This window comes from Natrix helvetica, assembly GCF_964273705.1.
Source record: "Natrix helvetica genome assembly, chromosome: 8".
Lineage (NCBI taxonomy): Eukaryota > Metazoa > Chordata > Lepidosauria > Squamata > Natricidae > Natrix > Natrix helvetica.
The window spans coordinates 1,722,917-1,739,842 of record NC_138559.1 but is presented as its reverse complement, the minus strand read 5'-3'; the positions used below and the strand labels follow the sequence as shown (position 1 = coordinate 1,739,842).

At 46.7% G+C, this 16,926-nt stretch overlaps 1 protein-coding gene across 1 annotated transcript in view; it reads left to right on the top strand.

The window, feature by feature from the left end:
* Positions 1 to 16,926, top strand: part of ANTXR1 (ANTXR cell adhesion molecule 1) — a 141,799-nt gene that overhangs the window by 112,298 nt on the left and 12,575 nt on the right. The window contains exons 14-16 of the mRNA XM_081960986.1: positions 149 to 190; positions 9,670 to 9,765; positions 10,121 to 10,288. Coding sequence (XP_081817112.1) covers positions 149 to 190; positions 9,670 to 9,765; positions 10,121 to 10,288 — 306 coding nt within the window. The remainder of the gene's footprint in view (positions 1 to 148; positions 191 to 9,669; positions 9,766 to 10,120; positions 10,289 to 16,926) is intronic.

Sequence of the window (16,926 nt, the reverse complement as noted above, 5' to 3'; positions counted from 1 at the left end):
AGACGTTGCTGGATGTGAATGAGCAGAATTCACAGTCAATTGATAAAAGGGTGTTTTGTCGGGACAAGGAGCTTGCTTCCTGCTCTTGGGAAGCCTCGGTCAGAACAAACATAACATAGCCTTTTGTGTTTATTTCCATCCTTTTCAGATTATTAAAGAGCCCCCACCACCCCCGATGGAAGAAAGCGAGGTGAGTGCTTTGATCCTTCGTCACATTTCCTTTGAAGTTTTGCTGTTGTGGAGCCTCTGTTTTCATAAAGCATTTTGTTTGCGCAGTTCGGTCTTCAAGGTCCCTGGAAAGTTATCAGGTGAGGACCAGGTAATTCTCCCTCACTGGGTTGCCCCCTAAACCAGCAGTCACCAACTGGTGATCCATGGACCACTGGTGATCCACAAGAAAATTTTGGTGGTTTGCAGAAAAATCATCTGCATTTTTTATATTGCACTAAATCAGGGGTCCTCAAACTACGGCCCCTGGGACGGATACGTGCAATGAACGCTTGTGTTGCTGCAGAGAGTCTCCCCCTTTGTGGTCTTTTTGTGCGGGTTGGAAGGGGGCAGAAATTCCGACTTGGGGTCTGCTTCAGCCTCCTGGTGGGGGGCTTTGGGCGAAGGCTGGAGGGAAGCACCGCTGGTGGAGAAGAGCCGTAGGGCCTCGTTCCGGTGGGACTGCATCATGGCCTGGAACTGGCTGACCATCTCAGCCCACTGAGCCTCCAGGTGCCAGTACCTGGCCTTGCATTCCCGCAGGTCATCCCTCTGCTTGGAAAGCCTATGCTCATAGTCCTCAGTGAGGTGCTTCTGCTGAGCCTCCTTCTCGGCCAGATCCAATTTGAATTGAGCTGTTTTGCCAACTCTTTCTCATGGCGGCTGCTTAGCTCCAACAACTGCTTCCTATTGGGGCCCTAAGGAGCCCAGGCGGGCAGGCAACAAGTGGCTGGGAGGGGAGGGGCGAGTAGAAGTTGGCGAGGTGCCCCTCAATGTGAGTGACATCAGGTTGGCCCACCCAGCCACATGACCACCTAGCCACACCCACCCAGCCAGTCATTAGGCAGATCGTATTAGTGGTCCATGGGATTTAAAAGTATGAATTTAGTGCTCCCTGTGGTTTGAAAGGTTAGTGATCCTAAACCAGGGGTTGGCAACCTTAAATACTCAAAGAGCCACAAAGGTCCTAATCAGAAGCCCCCCGCTCAATTCAAGAGCCAACCAGAAGTCCAGTTCCCCCACCATAGAGTTTCCTCCTAGCACGGCATCCTTTTTTCTCTACCTGTCCTAAACAAAAGCCTATTAATTGTGGAGCTGACTGGCAACAGGGAGCCGCAGCAGAGGGATGAAAGAGCCACATGCGGCTCCAGAGCCTGAGGTTGCCCCCCGCCCTAAACTACGCCAGCATGAACAGAAAGTGGTAAATAGGGACTTCTCAGGGTGACCCTGCAAGGGGAGCCAATCAGAAAGTAAGTCCAAAGTGGGAGTGCTGGCAGGAGCTCAAAACACTCAAGATGTGGTGGTAGCCACAGGATGGGAGTCTGTCAGTGTGCCAGTCTGACTTATAACCGCTTTTCCCACAACTGTTGTGGCATTCCCCCATGGACAAGTGGATCAAAATTGGGATGCTTGGCAAGTGGTTCATGTTTATGATGGTTGCAGAGTCTTGGGGTCATGTGATCTTCTTTGGCCAACTTCTGATGAGCAAAATCCATGGTGGAAGTCAGATTCATGTTACTAACTGAATAACTGCGGTGATTCACTCAACAACTGTGGCAAATGGGAAAAGGCTCCCTTAGCAACAGGAATTTGAGGCTCAATTGTGGCCATAAGTTGAGGACTACATGTACCACACATGCCAGACACCTCTGGACCATGACAAAAGGGCTAAGGCCAGACAGCACAGAGGTTGCCTGAGGCTCCCAGTGGCCAGCGGCTGGTTCCCTGTTCCAATTACACGTTTCTCAAGCTTATTTATTCTGTTACTCCAGCATGTAAACATAGAGTAGTTGCTCAGAAGGCTCAAGTGCCTTACAAAGTAACATTTTCCAACAGTGACAGTCAGAAGTTAATAAAAGGGGGTTTTCTGGTTAGATCAGGGGTGTCCAAACTTGGGAACTTTAAAACTTGTGGACTTCAACTCCTTCAATTCCAGCTGTGCTGGCTGGGAAATTCTGCGAGTTGAAGTCCACAAGTCTTAAAGTTCCCAAGTTTGGACATCCCTGGGTTAGATGGTCCTTGTTAATGCTTTGTTTTAAGGTCCTTCAGAAATGATTGTTTGTTTACAGGCAGGAAATGCATGTGATAGTACAATGCGTTCCGTCCACGTGTCTTCAAAGTTGGAAAAGTTGAGAAATAGGACAATAAACTAAGCTGTGGTGGGGTGACACACATTGTCCTGGAACTCTTTAAGAGGTTTTAACTGTTCTGTGCAAACAAAGACTTAACCCAACGGTTTCTCCCAGGTTTGATTGGAATTGGATCATCGCTGCTTTGCTGGTTGCACTGGTTGCACAGAGGGGTATCCACAATCATGACTGCCACATCACAGGGTCAAAGGGCCAGATAACGTCTATTTATTTATTTATTTTATTTTATTTCTAAACCGCCCCCTCTCCCTGAAGGGACTCGGGGCGGTGTACAGGTACCAAATTAAAAACCATTCACATAATAATAAATATAATTAAAATCGGATTAAACTTTAAACCCCTGTACAAGTTTATAAAAATTAAAAACTTAGCCTTAAGACCAACCCGTGAAATTTAAAAATACAGACTGAGGTGGGAGAGCTGGAATTAGGCCAGGCCGGCTAGATTAAACAGGTGGGTTTTGAGCTTCTTGCAGAAGGAGCGGAGGTCTGTGGTCCTATGTCATGATGGGTCCTCATTTTACCAACCTCGGAAGGACGGAAGGCTGAGTCAATTTTAAGCCAGTCAGGATCGAACTGCTGGAGTGAGGAGTGTGTTAACCTGCAGTACTGCATTGCAACCACTGCACCACCCTGGCTCCACATACCTAGTTCTCTTGAGCATTTTACACAATTCTACACAATTTAGACCCCAGGCCCTTAATCATCTTTGTTGCTCTTCTCTGCACCCTTTTGACGACCTTGTGATATATATTTTTGGCAATGTGACCGAAATTGGACGCAGTATTTGAAATGTGGCTTCAGTAGTGCAACATAAAGCGGTACTATCACTTCTCAAGATCTTGTTGCTTTTTCCCCGTTGATGCAACCAAGGACTGCATTGGCTTTTTTAGTAGCTGCAGCACACTGCTGGTTCATACTTACATGGTGATGTACTAGGAGGGGTTTCTAGGTCCCTCTCACAGTTACTGTTGTTGTTGAGCTAGAGACCCCCTCTTCTATACCTGTGCTTTTGGTTTTCCCCCTTCTATCATGGTGTCATCACTGTGGCTTCTCCCCTGCGTTGTGGTTGCATGTTGGGCTTTAAGTACATATTATGCTTTGATTATATGATGGGTTTTCCAGGATGAGGTGTGCTTGCTGCCTTATAATCAGACATTGCAGCTTTGAGACCAAGGCTAAATTAATTTTCTTTCTAGGAGTTTAAATCTGAGCAAGCCAACAGCCCAATCTTGTCATCATTTGGGTGTTTTTGTTAACATCTGGAGCCCACAAGATTTCTCACTCAGCTGGTTCTACAGCCAAGTCAAGGAGAGAGAGAGAGCGGGAGAGAGAGGGGGGAGGGAGAGAAGGAGAGAGAGAGCAGGAGAGAGAGAGGGGGAGGGAGAGAAGGAGAGAGAGATTAGAGGGAGAGAGATGAGAGAGAGAGATGCGAGAGAGAAGGGAGAAAGAAGAGAGAGATAAGAGAGAGAGAGAGAGAGAGAGAGAGAGGAGAGAGAGAGAAGAGAGAAAGGCGAGGGAGAGGGAGAGGGAGGGAGGGAGAGAGTTTAAATCTGATATCACTCCTTCCATTTAGCTTCAAGACAAAGGTACCCAGAAAAGTTTTGGTAGTCTTCAATCGAAAACAGAGCTCTAACTCAGCAAAGGTGATTTATGGGATCCATCAAAGACATCTGCTTCTTCTCCTACATCTGCTTCTACCTTTGCAGTTTGCAAGGAAGACTTTCTAGCTGCTGCTGCTGCTGTTTGCTCCTATGACCCGAAACTTCTTGAATCGCTTGCTTTGGAGTCAAATAAAAGGGAACCTAGATGTTAATTTTTGAAAAATGTCCCAAAGAGGGAAGGGAAGGAAGAAACCATTGGCAGGGAGCCTAGGCGTCTGCCCCCGCTAGGCAGGAGAAAGGCATGGTGAATTGTTGATGGAAGTTGGAAAAGGAGGGACGGATAACCTTCCAGCTTTCCTTCCTTGGGCTTTGTCATCTGGGGGCCACCAAGGAGCGGAGGAGATTCAGTTTTAGCACTTCCAGCCAGCCGGCTCACAGAAAGCCGGCAAGGATCCTTTCCCACCGGAATGGATGGTGTTAAGGCGAGTTGCACAACCAAGAACTGATGTTGGAGAGAAGAAAAGGAAGCCAGCTGGCATCTTCAGCAACAGGGCCCTTAAGTCTCCCCGAACAGACCCAAAAGGAAAGTTGAAGGTTTGAAGTCTGCAAGTGTTGAAGTTGTCACATTGTGGAGTCCTCTGCAACAGAGCATCTCTGATGATGAGCACCCGGCCTCTTCCTGGGACCCTCTAGTGAAAGGGCTCTTATCACCGTATCTTATTATATATTATCACTGAAGAAGGTTTTGCAGAGGTCTAGCCTGAACCTCCCTCCTCGACTGGTCAAAATCCTTCCCCTCCCTTGCCTTTTTTCCAGCTTTCAAAGGTGTGATTTAGCAAGGAGTCTTTCAGCTGGGGGGGTGGTTAACCCTTGTACACGGTGGCTCAGTGGCTAAAGCGTTGAGTGTTAGATAGGGCAATGAGAAGGCAGACTCAGGTTTAACGCAACAACATCTCTTTATTACAACAGTCAAGTATGTACAATCCAGCAGCAGTTAGGTCTGACAGCTCTCCTTTTATAGGGACCTCTCAACCAATCAGATTAAACCTCTGTTCCCGCCGAGACAGAGGACCAGAGTGGAAACCATGGTAGCTTGTGTTAATATCCAACACCCCTCCCCTCTTGGTCGGGATGTTCCAGTTGGTTACATAGTCCTTGAGGTAGGCGGGTCTTTGTTTTGCCCTACCAGACCTGTGCAGTTCATTTGGAACCGGCTCTTCAGGCAGGTCGGACGGACCTGTCTGCTCTCCAGCTCCGCTCTGTGGAACCTGCTGGAACTTACCCCAGGCCGCGGCTGGAGTTCCCTGGGTTTGCTCGCCTGGAGCTCGCTGTGGGCCTGCAACAAACTCAGATAAGTCTACTGGACATTTCGGGTTTGAGTTGTCTGTGAAAGGAGTGAATGCTTGCTCCTTTTGGGTAGGGCCTTGGTCGTTTGGTTTCAGAGTTTTGTCTGGTACCCTAAGGTTGGAGTGGGAGAGGTGACCACGGAGTTGGTCAATGTGCCTCCTCCAATTCCTACCATCCTCTAGCTCTAGTAAGTAAGAGCGAGGCCCGGTGATGCCTATCACCGTAGCAGGAATCCACAGAGTTCCCCCGGCATAGTTGTGGGCGTATACTGAATCCCCTATGCTAAAGTTTCGAATCTTGCTTGTGGAATCTGGGGGCGATGTGGCAGAGTAATTTGGGTATAGCCGGTCTAAGTGGGACCTTAGACGGCAACCGGTGAGAAGCTCAGAGGGGCTTCTCCCTGTGGTGGCGCTTGGCGTAATGTGTTGGATTAGTAAATAGTGATCAACCCGTGTTTGCCAATCACCCGGGCCCATCCTGGCGAGGGCCTCTTTAGCTGATCGCACCATTCGCTCTGCCTGACCATTGGAGGCCGGGTGGAATGGCACGACTAGGGCATGCCGAATTCCCTGGCTAGCTAAGTAGGTCTCGAATTGCATGGTCGTGAATTGGGGCCCATTGTCTGAGACTAAGACGTTGGGCAGACCGTGCAGAACAGTCTCCATAGCACCTCGATGACCGCCTCTGCCATGGTAGAGGTCATCAGAGCTACCTCTAACCATTTCGAGTATGCATCCACAACTATTAGGAACGTTTGGCCATGAACGAGGCTAGCAAAGTCAATGTGCACCCTAGACCAGGGTGCCTGAGGGCGCTCCCACTCCTTAGCCTCTGGGGGAGCTGCTCTGGATTCCTGACATGGAGTGCAGGTGGCCACCCACTCTTCTATCTCCCTGCCCATGTTAGGCCACCAGTGGAAACCACAGTAGCTTGTGTTAATATCTAACATTGAGCTTGTCGATCAGAAAGGTTGGCAGTTTGGCAGTTCGAATCCCTAGTGGTGCTTAACGGAGTGAGCTTCCATTACTTGTCCCAGCTTCTGCCAACCTAGCAGTTTGAAAGCACATAAAAATGCAAGTAGAAAATAGGAAGAAAATAGTGTTCCATGCGCCTTTGGCGTTTACTAGGGAAGCAGAATGCTTCTCTCTTAATTCTTGCAGATTGTGCCATGAATATGCCTCTTCTTAGAGAGCTCCTCCTGCTCCACTCCTCTCCTCCTGCTCCTCCTCTTCTCTTCTCCTCCCCCTCCTCTTCTCTCCTCCTGCTCCTCTCCTCTCCTCCTGCTCCTCCTCTTCTCTCCTCCTCATCCTGCTACTCCTCCTCCTCTCATCCTGCTCCTCTTCCTTTTTCCTCCTCTCCTCTCATCCTGTTCCTCTTCTTCTCTCCTCCCACTTCTCTCCTCCTCCTCTTCTCTCCTCCTCCTCTCCTCCTATTCCTCTTTTCTCCTCTTCTCCTGCTCCTCCTCCTCTTTTCCTGATCCTCTCCTCTCCTCCTGCTCCTCTTTCCTCCTCTCCTCCTGCTCCTCTTCCCTCCTCTCCTCTCCTCCTGCTCCTCCTCCCCTCCTCCTCCTGCTCTTCTCTCCTCCTCCTCCTCCTCCCTCTTTCCTCCAACAACCCTGGAATAACTCTTCTCTGATAGACATAACAAAGGAGGAGAGGAACTTCCAGCAGGGACGGAAACCAGAAGGAAATGTAATGTGGCTTCCCTGGCTGTGACTGGGGACAGATGAGCAGCCTGATCTGCCTCTGGAAGGTGAGAATTTAATCAGCAACAATAAAGGGAGGAGCCAGGAAATGCAGAGCTGGTGAGTCCTAGAAGGTTCCTGGCCACGGCCAAGACTCTTCAAACTGGCGGTGAACCACATCTACCCTGAACAAGCGAGGCATCTGTAAACATCTGTCCGGAATCCCACAGGATATCGCTTAGCTTGGCAAAGGGCCCTCTTTGGGGAACTTGAAGACCATTTGTTCTTTTCACAGAGGTAGAAAAAAAAGTCAAGATAGGGTTGGTGACCTATCTGAATTCTGGGAGTTGAAGTCCACAAGTCTTAAAGTTGCCAAGGTTGGAGACCCCTGCTCCAGAGCCTGAAGGCTTGGTCCTGGGGTCCAAATTGGGGGGAGGGTTTTCCCTTGCTGGAGGTGGCTGCTGGATTGATGACAGACTCCATCTACCTCCACCCCCTTGTTCTCTGCTCACCATCTGTCCATCTTTTTGGTTATCACACTGATGTCTTCTTCTGTGTTTGTTTCCCTTTCTTTATTTTATAGTGCTATTATTTGACCTCTCTTCCCTTCACATTATGTTCCTTTCCCCCATCTTATCATTGTAATTCTGCATCCAGTTTTGGTCACCACACTATCAAAAAGATGTTGAGACCCTAGAAAGAGTGCAGAGAAGAGCAACCAGGATGATTAGGGGACTGGAGACTAAAATATATGAAGAACGGTTGCAGGAACTAGGCATGGCTGGTCTAGTGAAGAGAAGGGCCAGGGGAGACAGGAGAGCAGCCTTCCAATATTTGAGGGGCTGCCAGGAAGGGGTCAAGCTGTTGTCCAAGGCACCCGAAGGCCAGAGAAGGAATAATGGATGGAAACTGACCAAGGAGGGATTCAACCTAGAAACAAGGAGGAATTTCCTGAGGGTGAGAACCATCAACCTGTGGAACAGAAGTTGCCTTCTGAGGTTTTTGGAGCTTCATCCCTGGAAGCTTTCAAGAAGAGACTGGACTGCCGTTGGTCAAAAATGGTGTGGGGTCTCCTGCTTGGGTGGGGGGGTTGGACTAGATGTCCTCCAAGGTCCCTTCCAACTCTGTTATTCTGCATCTGTAACTTCACTAGTATCAGCCCTTAATCCAGCCTAACCCATGGAGGGTTAGGGATGTAAGACAACACGCAAAGACATGTTGGTAGCAAACTGAGAAAAGGTCCTTCAAACGGACGTTTGGTCTGCTAGCACCTGCCAATAAACATGTGGGCTGTTTGGAACCCTTGCCAAGACAAACCCAAACTTCCTTTCTCACTGTGGGGTCTTCCAGATGTTTTGGCCTACAACTCCTGTTACCCCTCACTGTTTTCATTGGTCAGCACATCTGGGAACCAGGAAGCTGGAAAGGCTCTTCTGGTATCTCTCTTAACTTTAGCAGCAAAGTCTATTCTGGGCTTTTAAAGCAGGGGTGTCCAAACTTGGCAACTTTAAGACTTGTGGACTTAAAGCCAATTCTGGGAGTTGAAGTCCACAAGTCTTAAAGTTGCCAAGTTTGGACATCCCTGTTTTAAAACAACGCAAAGACAGACCGTTGGGCAATAGGTTCCTAGAAGGTCATTTTGGAAATGGAAGAATAGATGGAATTGGAAGGGACCTTGCTTAAGCAGGAGACCCTATACCCCTGATGGCGAACCTATGGCACCTATGCAGAGGTGGCACACAGAGACCACGCTGTTCCAGCTGCTCTTTTGCTTTCCGGCCCTTACATGCACGCTGGCCAGCTGGCCTTTGAGGGCGCTGGAGTGCTGGAAAACAGCCTGAGAACGGCCCAGAAAAAGGCCTGGAAATGCTTTGAAAAACAGCCAAAAATGGCCAAAGAACAAGCATGTGCCAGCTGGTCTTTGGGTTTCAGGTGATCTGCGCATGCACCCAAACACATGATGCACGCTTGGGTTGGGCACTCGGTGCCCAAAGAGTTTGCCATCACTGCCCTATTCCAGAGAAAGGGCTGTCCCGTCCCCTGTTAAATGCCTCCAGAGCACTCGCAGCTCCTGCAGGCAAGTCCTTCAGCAAAACAGGTGAATAAATAAAAGAATAAGTCTCGTTACTCCAAGGCTGTGCTTTCTTCCCCACTGGACAAACCGCATCTATGCAGGCTACCAAGGGTCAGAAATGTGCCCAGAGGAGGTGGCAAAACCTCTGAACTAAAATGCTTTTGCACATCTCCATTGTGGTGATGAAATACTGCTAGAAAAGTATTTCCCTTATGAAGTAGAAAACAGGACATACAAGCCCAGATATAGCTATGTACTCTGAATATTATGCTTTGCTAATTCACTAGGAGATCTCTTGAGTCGGGTTTTCATTTAGGAGGGAGGGAGGGAGAAAAACAGGGACAGTTTGCTTCAGAGGGTAAATAAAACCTGGGAAGAGTTATTTCCTCAGAAAAAGCTGACATGAACTCCAAAGCAATGTCTAATTTGTCTGATAACCAATAAGGTCATGGCTGAATAAACAATGATATAAGCCAGAAGATTTTTTATTTTAAAATGTCAATGGAGCTCTTCACAATAATTTCTTTCTGTCCAAAGATTAGAAATTCCAATAGATCAATGTTGATGCCCATGTTTTCTCTCTCTCTCTCTTGCTCTCTTTTAGGAGGAAGACGATGATGGACTTCCCAAGAAGAAGTGGCCCACAGTGGATGCTTCCTATTATGGCGGACGTGGAGTTGGGGGCATTAAGCGGATGGAGGTATCGTGCAGTGGTGGATGCAGAGAGATGAGAGAGAGAGAAAAGGAGATGAGGGGTGGGAGGAACATTGCAATTCACTAGCAAAATTGGAAGAGTTCTGGGGATCATCTCCAAGTCTTGAGGTTGTAAACTCAAAGTTTGTCATTGGCCTTTTGCTCCAAAGTCTCCAATATAGTCCTTCCGTTTCTGAACCTGATGAGAACAAAGATTCTCACCAAAATCCCAATCCCAAAATCCCCATCCCCAAGCAAAATCCCACATGAAGTTGCCCATCTCCACGTCTCCTTAGACAGATCTGGGCGGAATCGTGGGAGAAGAGCTTGAGATCACGCAGATGGAAATGTTTCTCTTTCAGGTCCGTTGGGGAGAAAAGGGATCAACCGAAGAAGGGGCGAAGCTGGAGAAGGCCAAGAACGCCCGCGTCAAGATGCCAGAGCAAGAGTATGAATTCCCAGAGCCAAGGAGTCTTGGAAGCGGCATTCGCAGGTCCTCCTCGCCCCATAAGTGGTATTCTCCTATCAAGGTATGTCTCTTTGCTGCTGGGTTTATTATGACCATAATAAAGATTTTGTCCATATTGAGATATCACCACACAAATGTCGTCTAAAAGAGGCATGCATGAGTTCATCTTCGCTTATCACAGTTCCCCATCCCTCAATGGTCCTCTCATCCTTGCACCAATACCACTCTATAATGCCTTGGTAAGACCACACTTGGAATTCTGCATCCAGTTTTGGTCTCCATGATGGAAAAAGATGTGGAGACTCTAGAAAGAGTGCAGAGAAGAACAACAAAGAGGATTTACAGGGCTGGAGGCTAAAACATATGAAGAACGGTTGCAGGAAATGGGCATGTCTAGTTTAATGAAAAGAAGGACTAACGGAGACATGATAGCAGTCTTCCGATATTTCAGGGGTTGCCACAAAGAAGAGGGAGTCAAGCTATTCTCCAAGGCACATGAGGGCAAAACAAGAAGCAATGGGTGGAAACTAATCAAGGAGAGAAGCAACTTAGAACTGAGGAGAAATTTCCTGGCAGTGAGAACAATTAATCAGTGGAACAGAAGTTGCCTCCAGAAGTTGTGAATGCCCCAACATTGGAAGTCTTTAAGAAGATGTTGGATAGCCATTTGTCTGAAACGGTATAGGGTTTCCTGCCTAGGCAGGGGGTTGGACTAGAAGACCTCCAAGGTCCCTTCCAATTCTGTTATTCTGTTCTACTCTTATCAGTTCTCAGTAGCTTACAGTTAAGAGGTAGAGGAAGAGCATACCTGTTATCTCTGAGAATGAAAATTGATTGTGTTGACTTTCATTGCATTTGAATTTCAGGTTGATCTCTTTTTCTGGGAGGCCTGCTGTCCTACCTACTGTCTTTTTTAAAAAATAATTCTATTATTACAATTAAAAAGATAAAAAGAGAAAGAGACAGATAGATATATAGAGAGAGAGGGAGGGAGGGAGGAAGGGAGGGAGGGAAAAAGGAGAGGAAGGAAAGACTACAAACCTGGCACTAGAAGCAACTTCAGATGATAATCCAGGGCTGGAAGGGACCTGGGGGTCATCTATTCCAACCCTGCTCCAGCAGGACATTGTTAAAGTGAGTTTCTTTTGATCCCCCAATTACATGACTACATAGCCACGCCCACCCAGTCACATGACCCACCAAGCCATGCCCACCAAGCCACACCCACAGAACCAGTTTTATATATGTGTGTGTGTGTGTGTGCATGTGTGTGTGTGTTTTCGTAGATTTTCACGGGTATAGGTATGCTGGTCTTGTTGTATTCGGGTCTTTTCCCATGTAAGATTGAGATTGTCTTGGCAACGTTTCAATGAGGTCTCACTCACTATCTTCAGGCTGGGTTTTGGGCTTAAAGTGTGATCGGAGCTGCCGTCTTTTTATAAATCTTGGTGGGGTGTGTGTGTAGTGCTGGCTTTGTTTCAGTAAGTGGAATGATTGGTTGTGTGATTGTATCATGATTGGTAGATTGGTGCTGATTGATGCTGGCTGTGTGTCTATTGTTGTTTCGTGTTGTAACAGCCTGGGTGGTCGGTGGGGCTCGTTTGTTGACTAGGACTGGTTTCCAGATGTCTGGTAGGCAGGAGGTATCGTCACATTTATTCATGTTTTGGGGGTGTTTCTCTATTTCGATGGCTTCCATAATTATTCTCTTGTTGAAGTGTTCAGTTTTGGAGATTAACCTGGTTCCTTCAAAATTAATTTCGTGTCCTGTAGCTTTAAGGTGCTGGAAAAGGGAGGAAGTTTTTTCTTTTTTTCTTACTTCGTTCTTGTGTTCTGCAATGCGTGCATTTATTCTCCTGTTCGTTTGTCCTATGTATGTTGCAGGGCAGATTTTGCATGGCATTTCGTAGACTTCTTGGTTTTCTAGCTGGATTTTGTCTTTGGGGTTTCTTAAGATGTTGGCTATTTTTGGTCAGTGTTGAAGGCTGTCTTGATATTGTGTTTGTGGAGAATTTTGCTGATTTTATCTGTGGTGCCTTTGATTTAAGGGAGGAGGGCGATGCCATTGTCCTGTTCTGTGTCTCAGTTTTTGGGGGGAGTCTCCCTTTGGATTAGGTTGGTAATTGTTTTTCTTTGGAATCTGTTGGAGATTAATACGTTTGTGAGAGTGTGTTTTCAGTTTTCAGGTGGTCTTTGTCGGCTAGGCATTTGGTTCTGGAGATGAGGGTCTTGGCTACAGAGTTGATCTGTGCAGGATGATGATGGGATTGTGCGTTTAAGTAGCGGGTGGTGTTTTTTTTTTCCAGTAGATGGTGTGCACGTCCAGAAAGGGAAGTTGGTTGTTTGCTTCTATTTCCACGGTGAATTGTATTTTGGGGTGTAGACTGTTGAGATGTGGGAGGAAGTTGTCCAGTTTTTCTTTTCCATGTGGACAACTGGACAACTTCCTCACACATTATTGTTCCTTACAACATTTTTCTTTTGCACTGAATGTTTCATCTTCTTGTTTTTCGCCCAAAATATAGAGCAGAGTGTAAATACTAGAAATGAGTTAATCAGCCAACCAATCTAATGTTTGCAGGAGTAGAATGTGGTCTTTAGAGATTCTCCCTCATGCAGGTCATGGTTGACCCAAAGGTGCTTTTTCAGGAGGCAATGGACTTTCTGGGATTTTTTTTCTTTTGAAGACGTTTCGTTTCTCATCCAAGAAACTTCTTCAGCTCTGACTGGATGGTGAGGAATGGAAGGATTTATATTCCGCCTACCAGACATCTGGAAACCAGCCCTAGTCAACAAACGAGCCCCACCCACCACCCAGGCTGTTACAACACGAAACAACAATAGACACACAGCCAGCACCAATCAGCACCAATCTACCAATCATGATACAACAACACAACCAATCATTTCACTTACTGAAACAAAACCAGCACTACACACACACACACACACACACACACACACACAAAAACCAAGATTTATAGAAAGAAGGCAGCTCCGATCACACTTTAAGCCCAAAACCCAGCCTGAAGATGGTGAGTGAGACCTACACGCACACACACACACACACACGCACACACACACACACACACACACACACACCATGGAATTCTTCATAATTAGGAACAATTTAATACAGGGCTCTCCAACCTTGGCAACTTTAAGCCTGGAGGACTTCAACTCCCAGAATTCAAAGCTGGCTGGGGAATTCTGGGAGTTGAAGTCCGCCCGACGTAAAGTTGCCATGTTTGGAGAGCCCTGATTTAATACAGAGCATCATGGAATTCATCCATAATGACTTCAGAGCTTTCCTTGTACCAGTTTTCTTCCCCTGGCTAAACTCTCTTTCTTGATACTGTGCTGGACTTACTTTGTAACCCTAGTAATGAGGAAGAAGAAAGGAAAAATGCAGGAGGGTGATTGGAGAGGAAGGAGCTAAGCCCTGTCCTCCCGCTGTTTGAGTCCTCTGCCTCCCCCCCCCCCCCCCCCGTGAAACTTATAAAACAAACTTGGATTTGGAATCCTTGTCTGCTCATAACATCTCCTAGGGAGGGATTACCTGGAACCCTGCCTGTTTCCAGCCTTAACAGAACTTAAAATATGAGACAAAAGTACAAGAGAGAAAGGCAGAATGCCCCCTTGGCTTTTCTGTTTAATCAGATCGACATTTGATTTAATCTTTTTGGTGCCATATGGAAAACAATCTCCCCCCCCCCTCAAAAAAACAGCATGGAAACAAGCAAGGCTTAAATGTGCACCGTTGTTGCATATAAAAATAACTCTCCAGGTGAACAATGCACAATGACTATGAATTTGGCGCAGAGTAGACCGTTCCACCTCATTATACGAGCTGTGGTGGCACAGTGGTTAGAGTGTGGTATTGCGGGCTGCTTCTGCTGGCTGCCTGTAATTTGGCAGTTTTGGCAAAACAAAAAGAGAGAGAAAGAAATAGAAGGGACACATAGAACCACAAAGCCTGTGTGTTGGAAGGACCTTATGGGTTATCTAACCCAACACCTTTCTTGGGATAGGGATCCCCAGAAATGATTCAAAACAAGAGGCCATCTTAAGACTACTGATGTAGACCAGAGGTCCTCAACCAGAGTCCATAACAGCCCAAGCCGTGGCTGATGGGTGCAGGATGCTGGTGCAGTTCAACTACTGTCAGGTAACTGAGGATTTAATAGCTGCCAGCTATCGTAAGGTTGTAAGATGTAAGCTATAGGCTGATGCAATGAGGATGATTCAGCAATACACGTATTGCTGCTTTAAGATTCCGATGGGGCCCACACAAGTCATTTACCCTTTTAAGATGTGTCTATATATATAGGTAGTCATTAGAAGGCATTTCCCTCTCCCATTGTGTATCTCATTTCTCTCCTTGTGTCTGTAGCTGAGTGGTAAGGGATTTATCTACCATGTATATGTTTATATATATTTACACATAAACTACTATTAATTGTCTAAGGGCTCTGTGTGCTGAGTGCTGTATTTTGCTCCTGGGTTTATCTCATAATAGTCACACTGCCAAAACTCTGACCACTATGATGTAAGATAAAGGCAGCTTCTTTTCTCCCACTTCATGGTCCAACATCTTAACTGGTTCACTGCTGTCTCTGGGTTGAGAAAGCTCGGAGCTTGTTGGATCCAGGGAAAGAGGACTGTTTGAAGGGCGCAGACTCTCCCAGTGTCCAAGCAGAAAACCCTTGGAGAACAGTGTCCTCCCAATGGAAGGGAAGGGGACATGCCTTCACTTGGCCGAGAATGGCCAATGGAAGCTGGTTGGTCGCCCAAGTCATCTGACAATCCATCAGCAAAAACCTGGTGAAATCCATCAACTCGTTGGCTTTTTAGGGAGAAGACTATGAAGAGCTGCAAAGCTATTGGTCTAGACCTGCTTCTGAGGTGGGTCCACGGGTGAAATCCTCCCCCTTTGGCCCAGTTTGGCCGAACCAGTAGAGACGATGGTCCTTGTAGCAAAAAAAACGGGTAGTAAAAAAAAGGTTTCGGATTATCACGCAGCTCAGCACGGAAGGGAAAGAGGAAGCTTTCCCCCCACTTTTTAAAGCATTTTTCCCCTGCCGATTCGGGTGAACCAGCAGGCAAAAAAAGGCTTTAAAAAGTTTTTTTTAAAGCTGAAAGTGAAAAAAAGTTGGCCACACCCACCGTCACATGACCCCACCACTAAGCCACACCCACAGAACCGGTGGCGGGTGGGAATTAGATTTCACCACTGGGGGGGTTGGGGAGGAGATGGAGGCAACGTTACGGAAGGGGGGTGCAGCAGAAAGATGGCAGCAAAACCTCTTAGAGCAACTAAAACGATCAAAGGCCCCGAGACTGAAACATATGAAGAACGGCTGCAGGATTTGGGTCTGGCTACTTGAAAGAAAAGAAGAATTAGGGGAGACATGATAGCAGCATTATTTGAGGGGCTGCCACAAAGAAGAGATGGGGGTGTCAAGTTATTCTCCAAAGCACCAGAGGGCAGGACAAGAAAAAATGGATGGAAACTAATCGGGGCATGTAAATAGTTCGAATTTAGTTTGGAGGCTAACATGCGGACACCTCTTGCAGGAAAAATAAGAAACCTGCTGGAATTCAGCTACCAATATATCAAGTTTACTTTTCTTTCTTTTTTTTTAAAAAAGGGTTAATATTCTAGTCCTCCTACAAGATTGGAATCTTGAGGTCCCAATAAATGGCTGGATCGAGTTTCTAGTGAACTTTTGTGACCTTCACAAGCCCTTGTTTTTTCCCAAGGTCTGGCAGGAGCAGAATTAATTATGTAAAGCCAAGCAAAAACCAAAAAGAAAAAGAAGTACAAATATATATATATGTATATATTCGTGCTAGAAATGCCTAATTTATGCATGCCACAAAACCCAGCTTTTCTTGGCCCAAGAGGCTGATATTTTTAGGACAATCTTGATCATAATGCAGTATAAGCAGAGCTGTGGTTCAGTGCTGGGTGAATATAAAAGGAAATATCAATATAAAATATGATATACAAATATAAAAGGAGGAAAAATGACATTGCTACAGGCGTATACTACAGGCCACCCCACCAAGCAGAAGAAATGAATGAACTCTTTGCTAATGAATGAACAAATGTCGGTATGTAGCAAATGTCCTTCACGTGCTTTTGAATTCTCTTTCTCACGAGACCACGTCAATGTCCACCCTTGAAGTTAGCCAGGAGAGGTAGTCATCTGCCCATTGTAGGATAAGGCTATGAAGGAGCCTTCAGCATCAGCCAGGGGAATCTGGAGGCAAGTCAATCCTTGGATGGGTCCAGAGATAATAGCAATAGCCCTTAGACTTATATATTGCTTTACAGAGCTTTCCAGCCCTTTCCAAGCAGTTTATACCGTCAGCCTCTTGCCCCCCAAAATCTGGGTCCTCATTTGACCCACCTCAGTAGGATGGAAGGCTGAGTCAACCTTGAGCCAGTCAGGATCGAACTCCTGGCTGTGGGCAAAGTCAGCCTGCAATTCTGCATTCTAACCACTGAGAGGGAGGGAGGGAAGGGGGAAGGAAGGAAGGAAGGAAGGAAGGAAGGAAGGAAGGAAGGAAGGAAGGAAGGAAGGAAGGAAGGAAGGAAGGAAGGAAAATAGCAATTAGGCTTATATACCACTTCACTCTCTAAATGGTATACAGAGTCAGCCTCTTGACCCCAACAATCTGGGTCCTCATTTT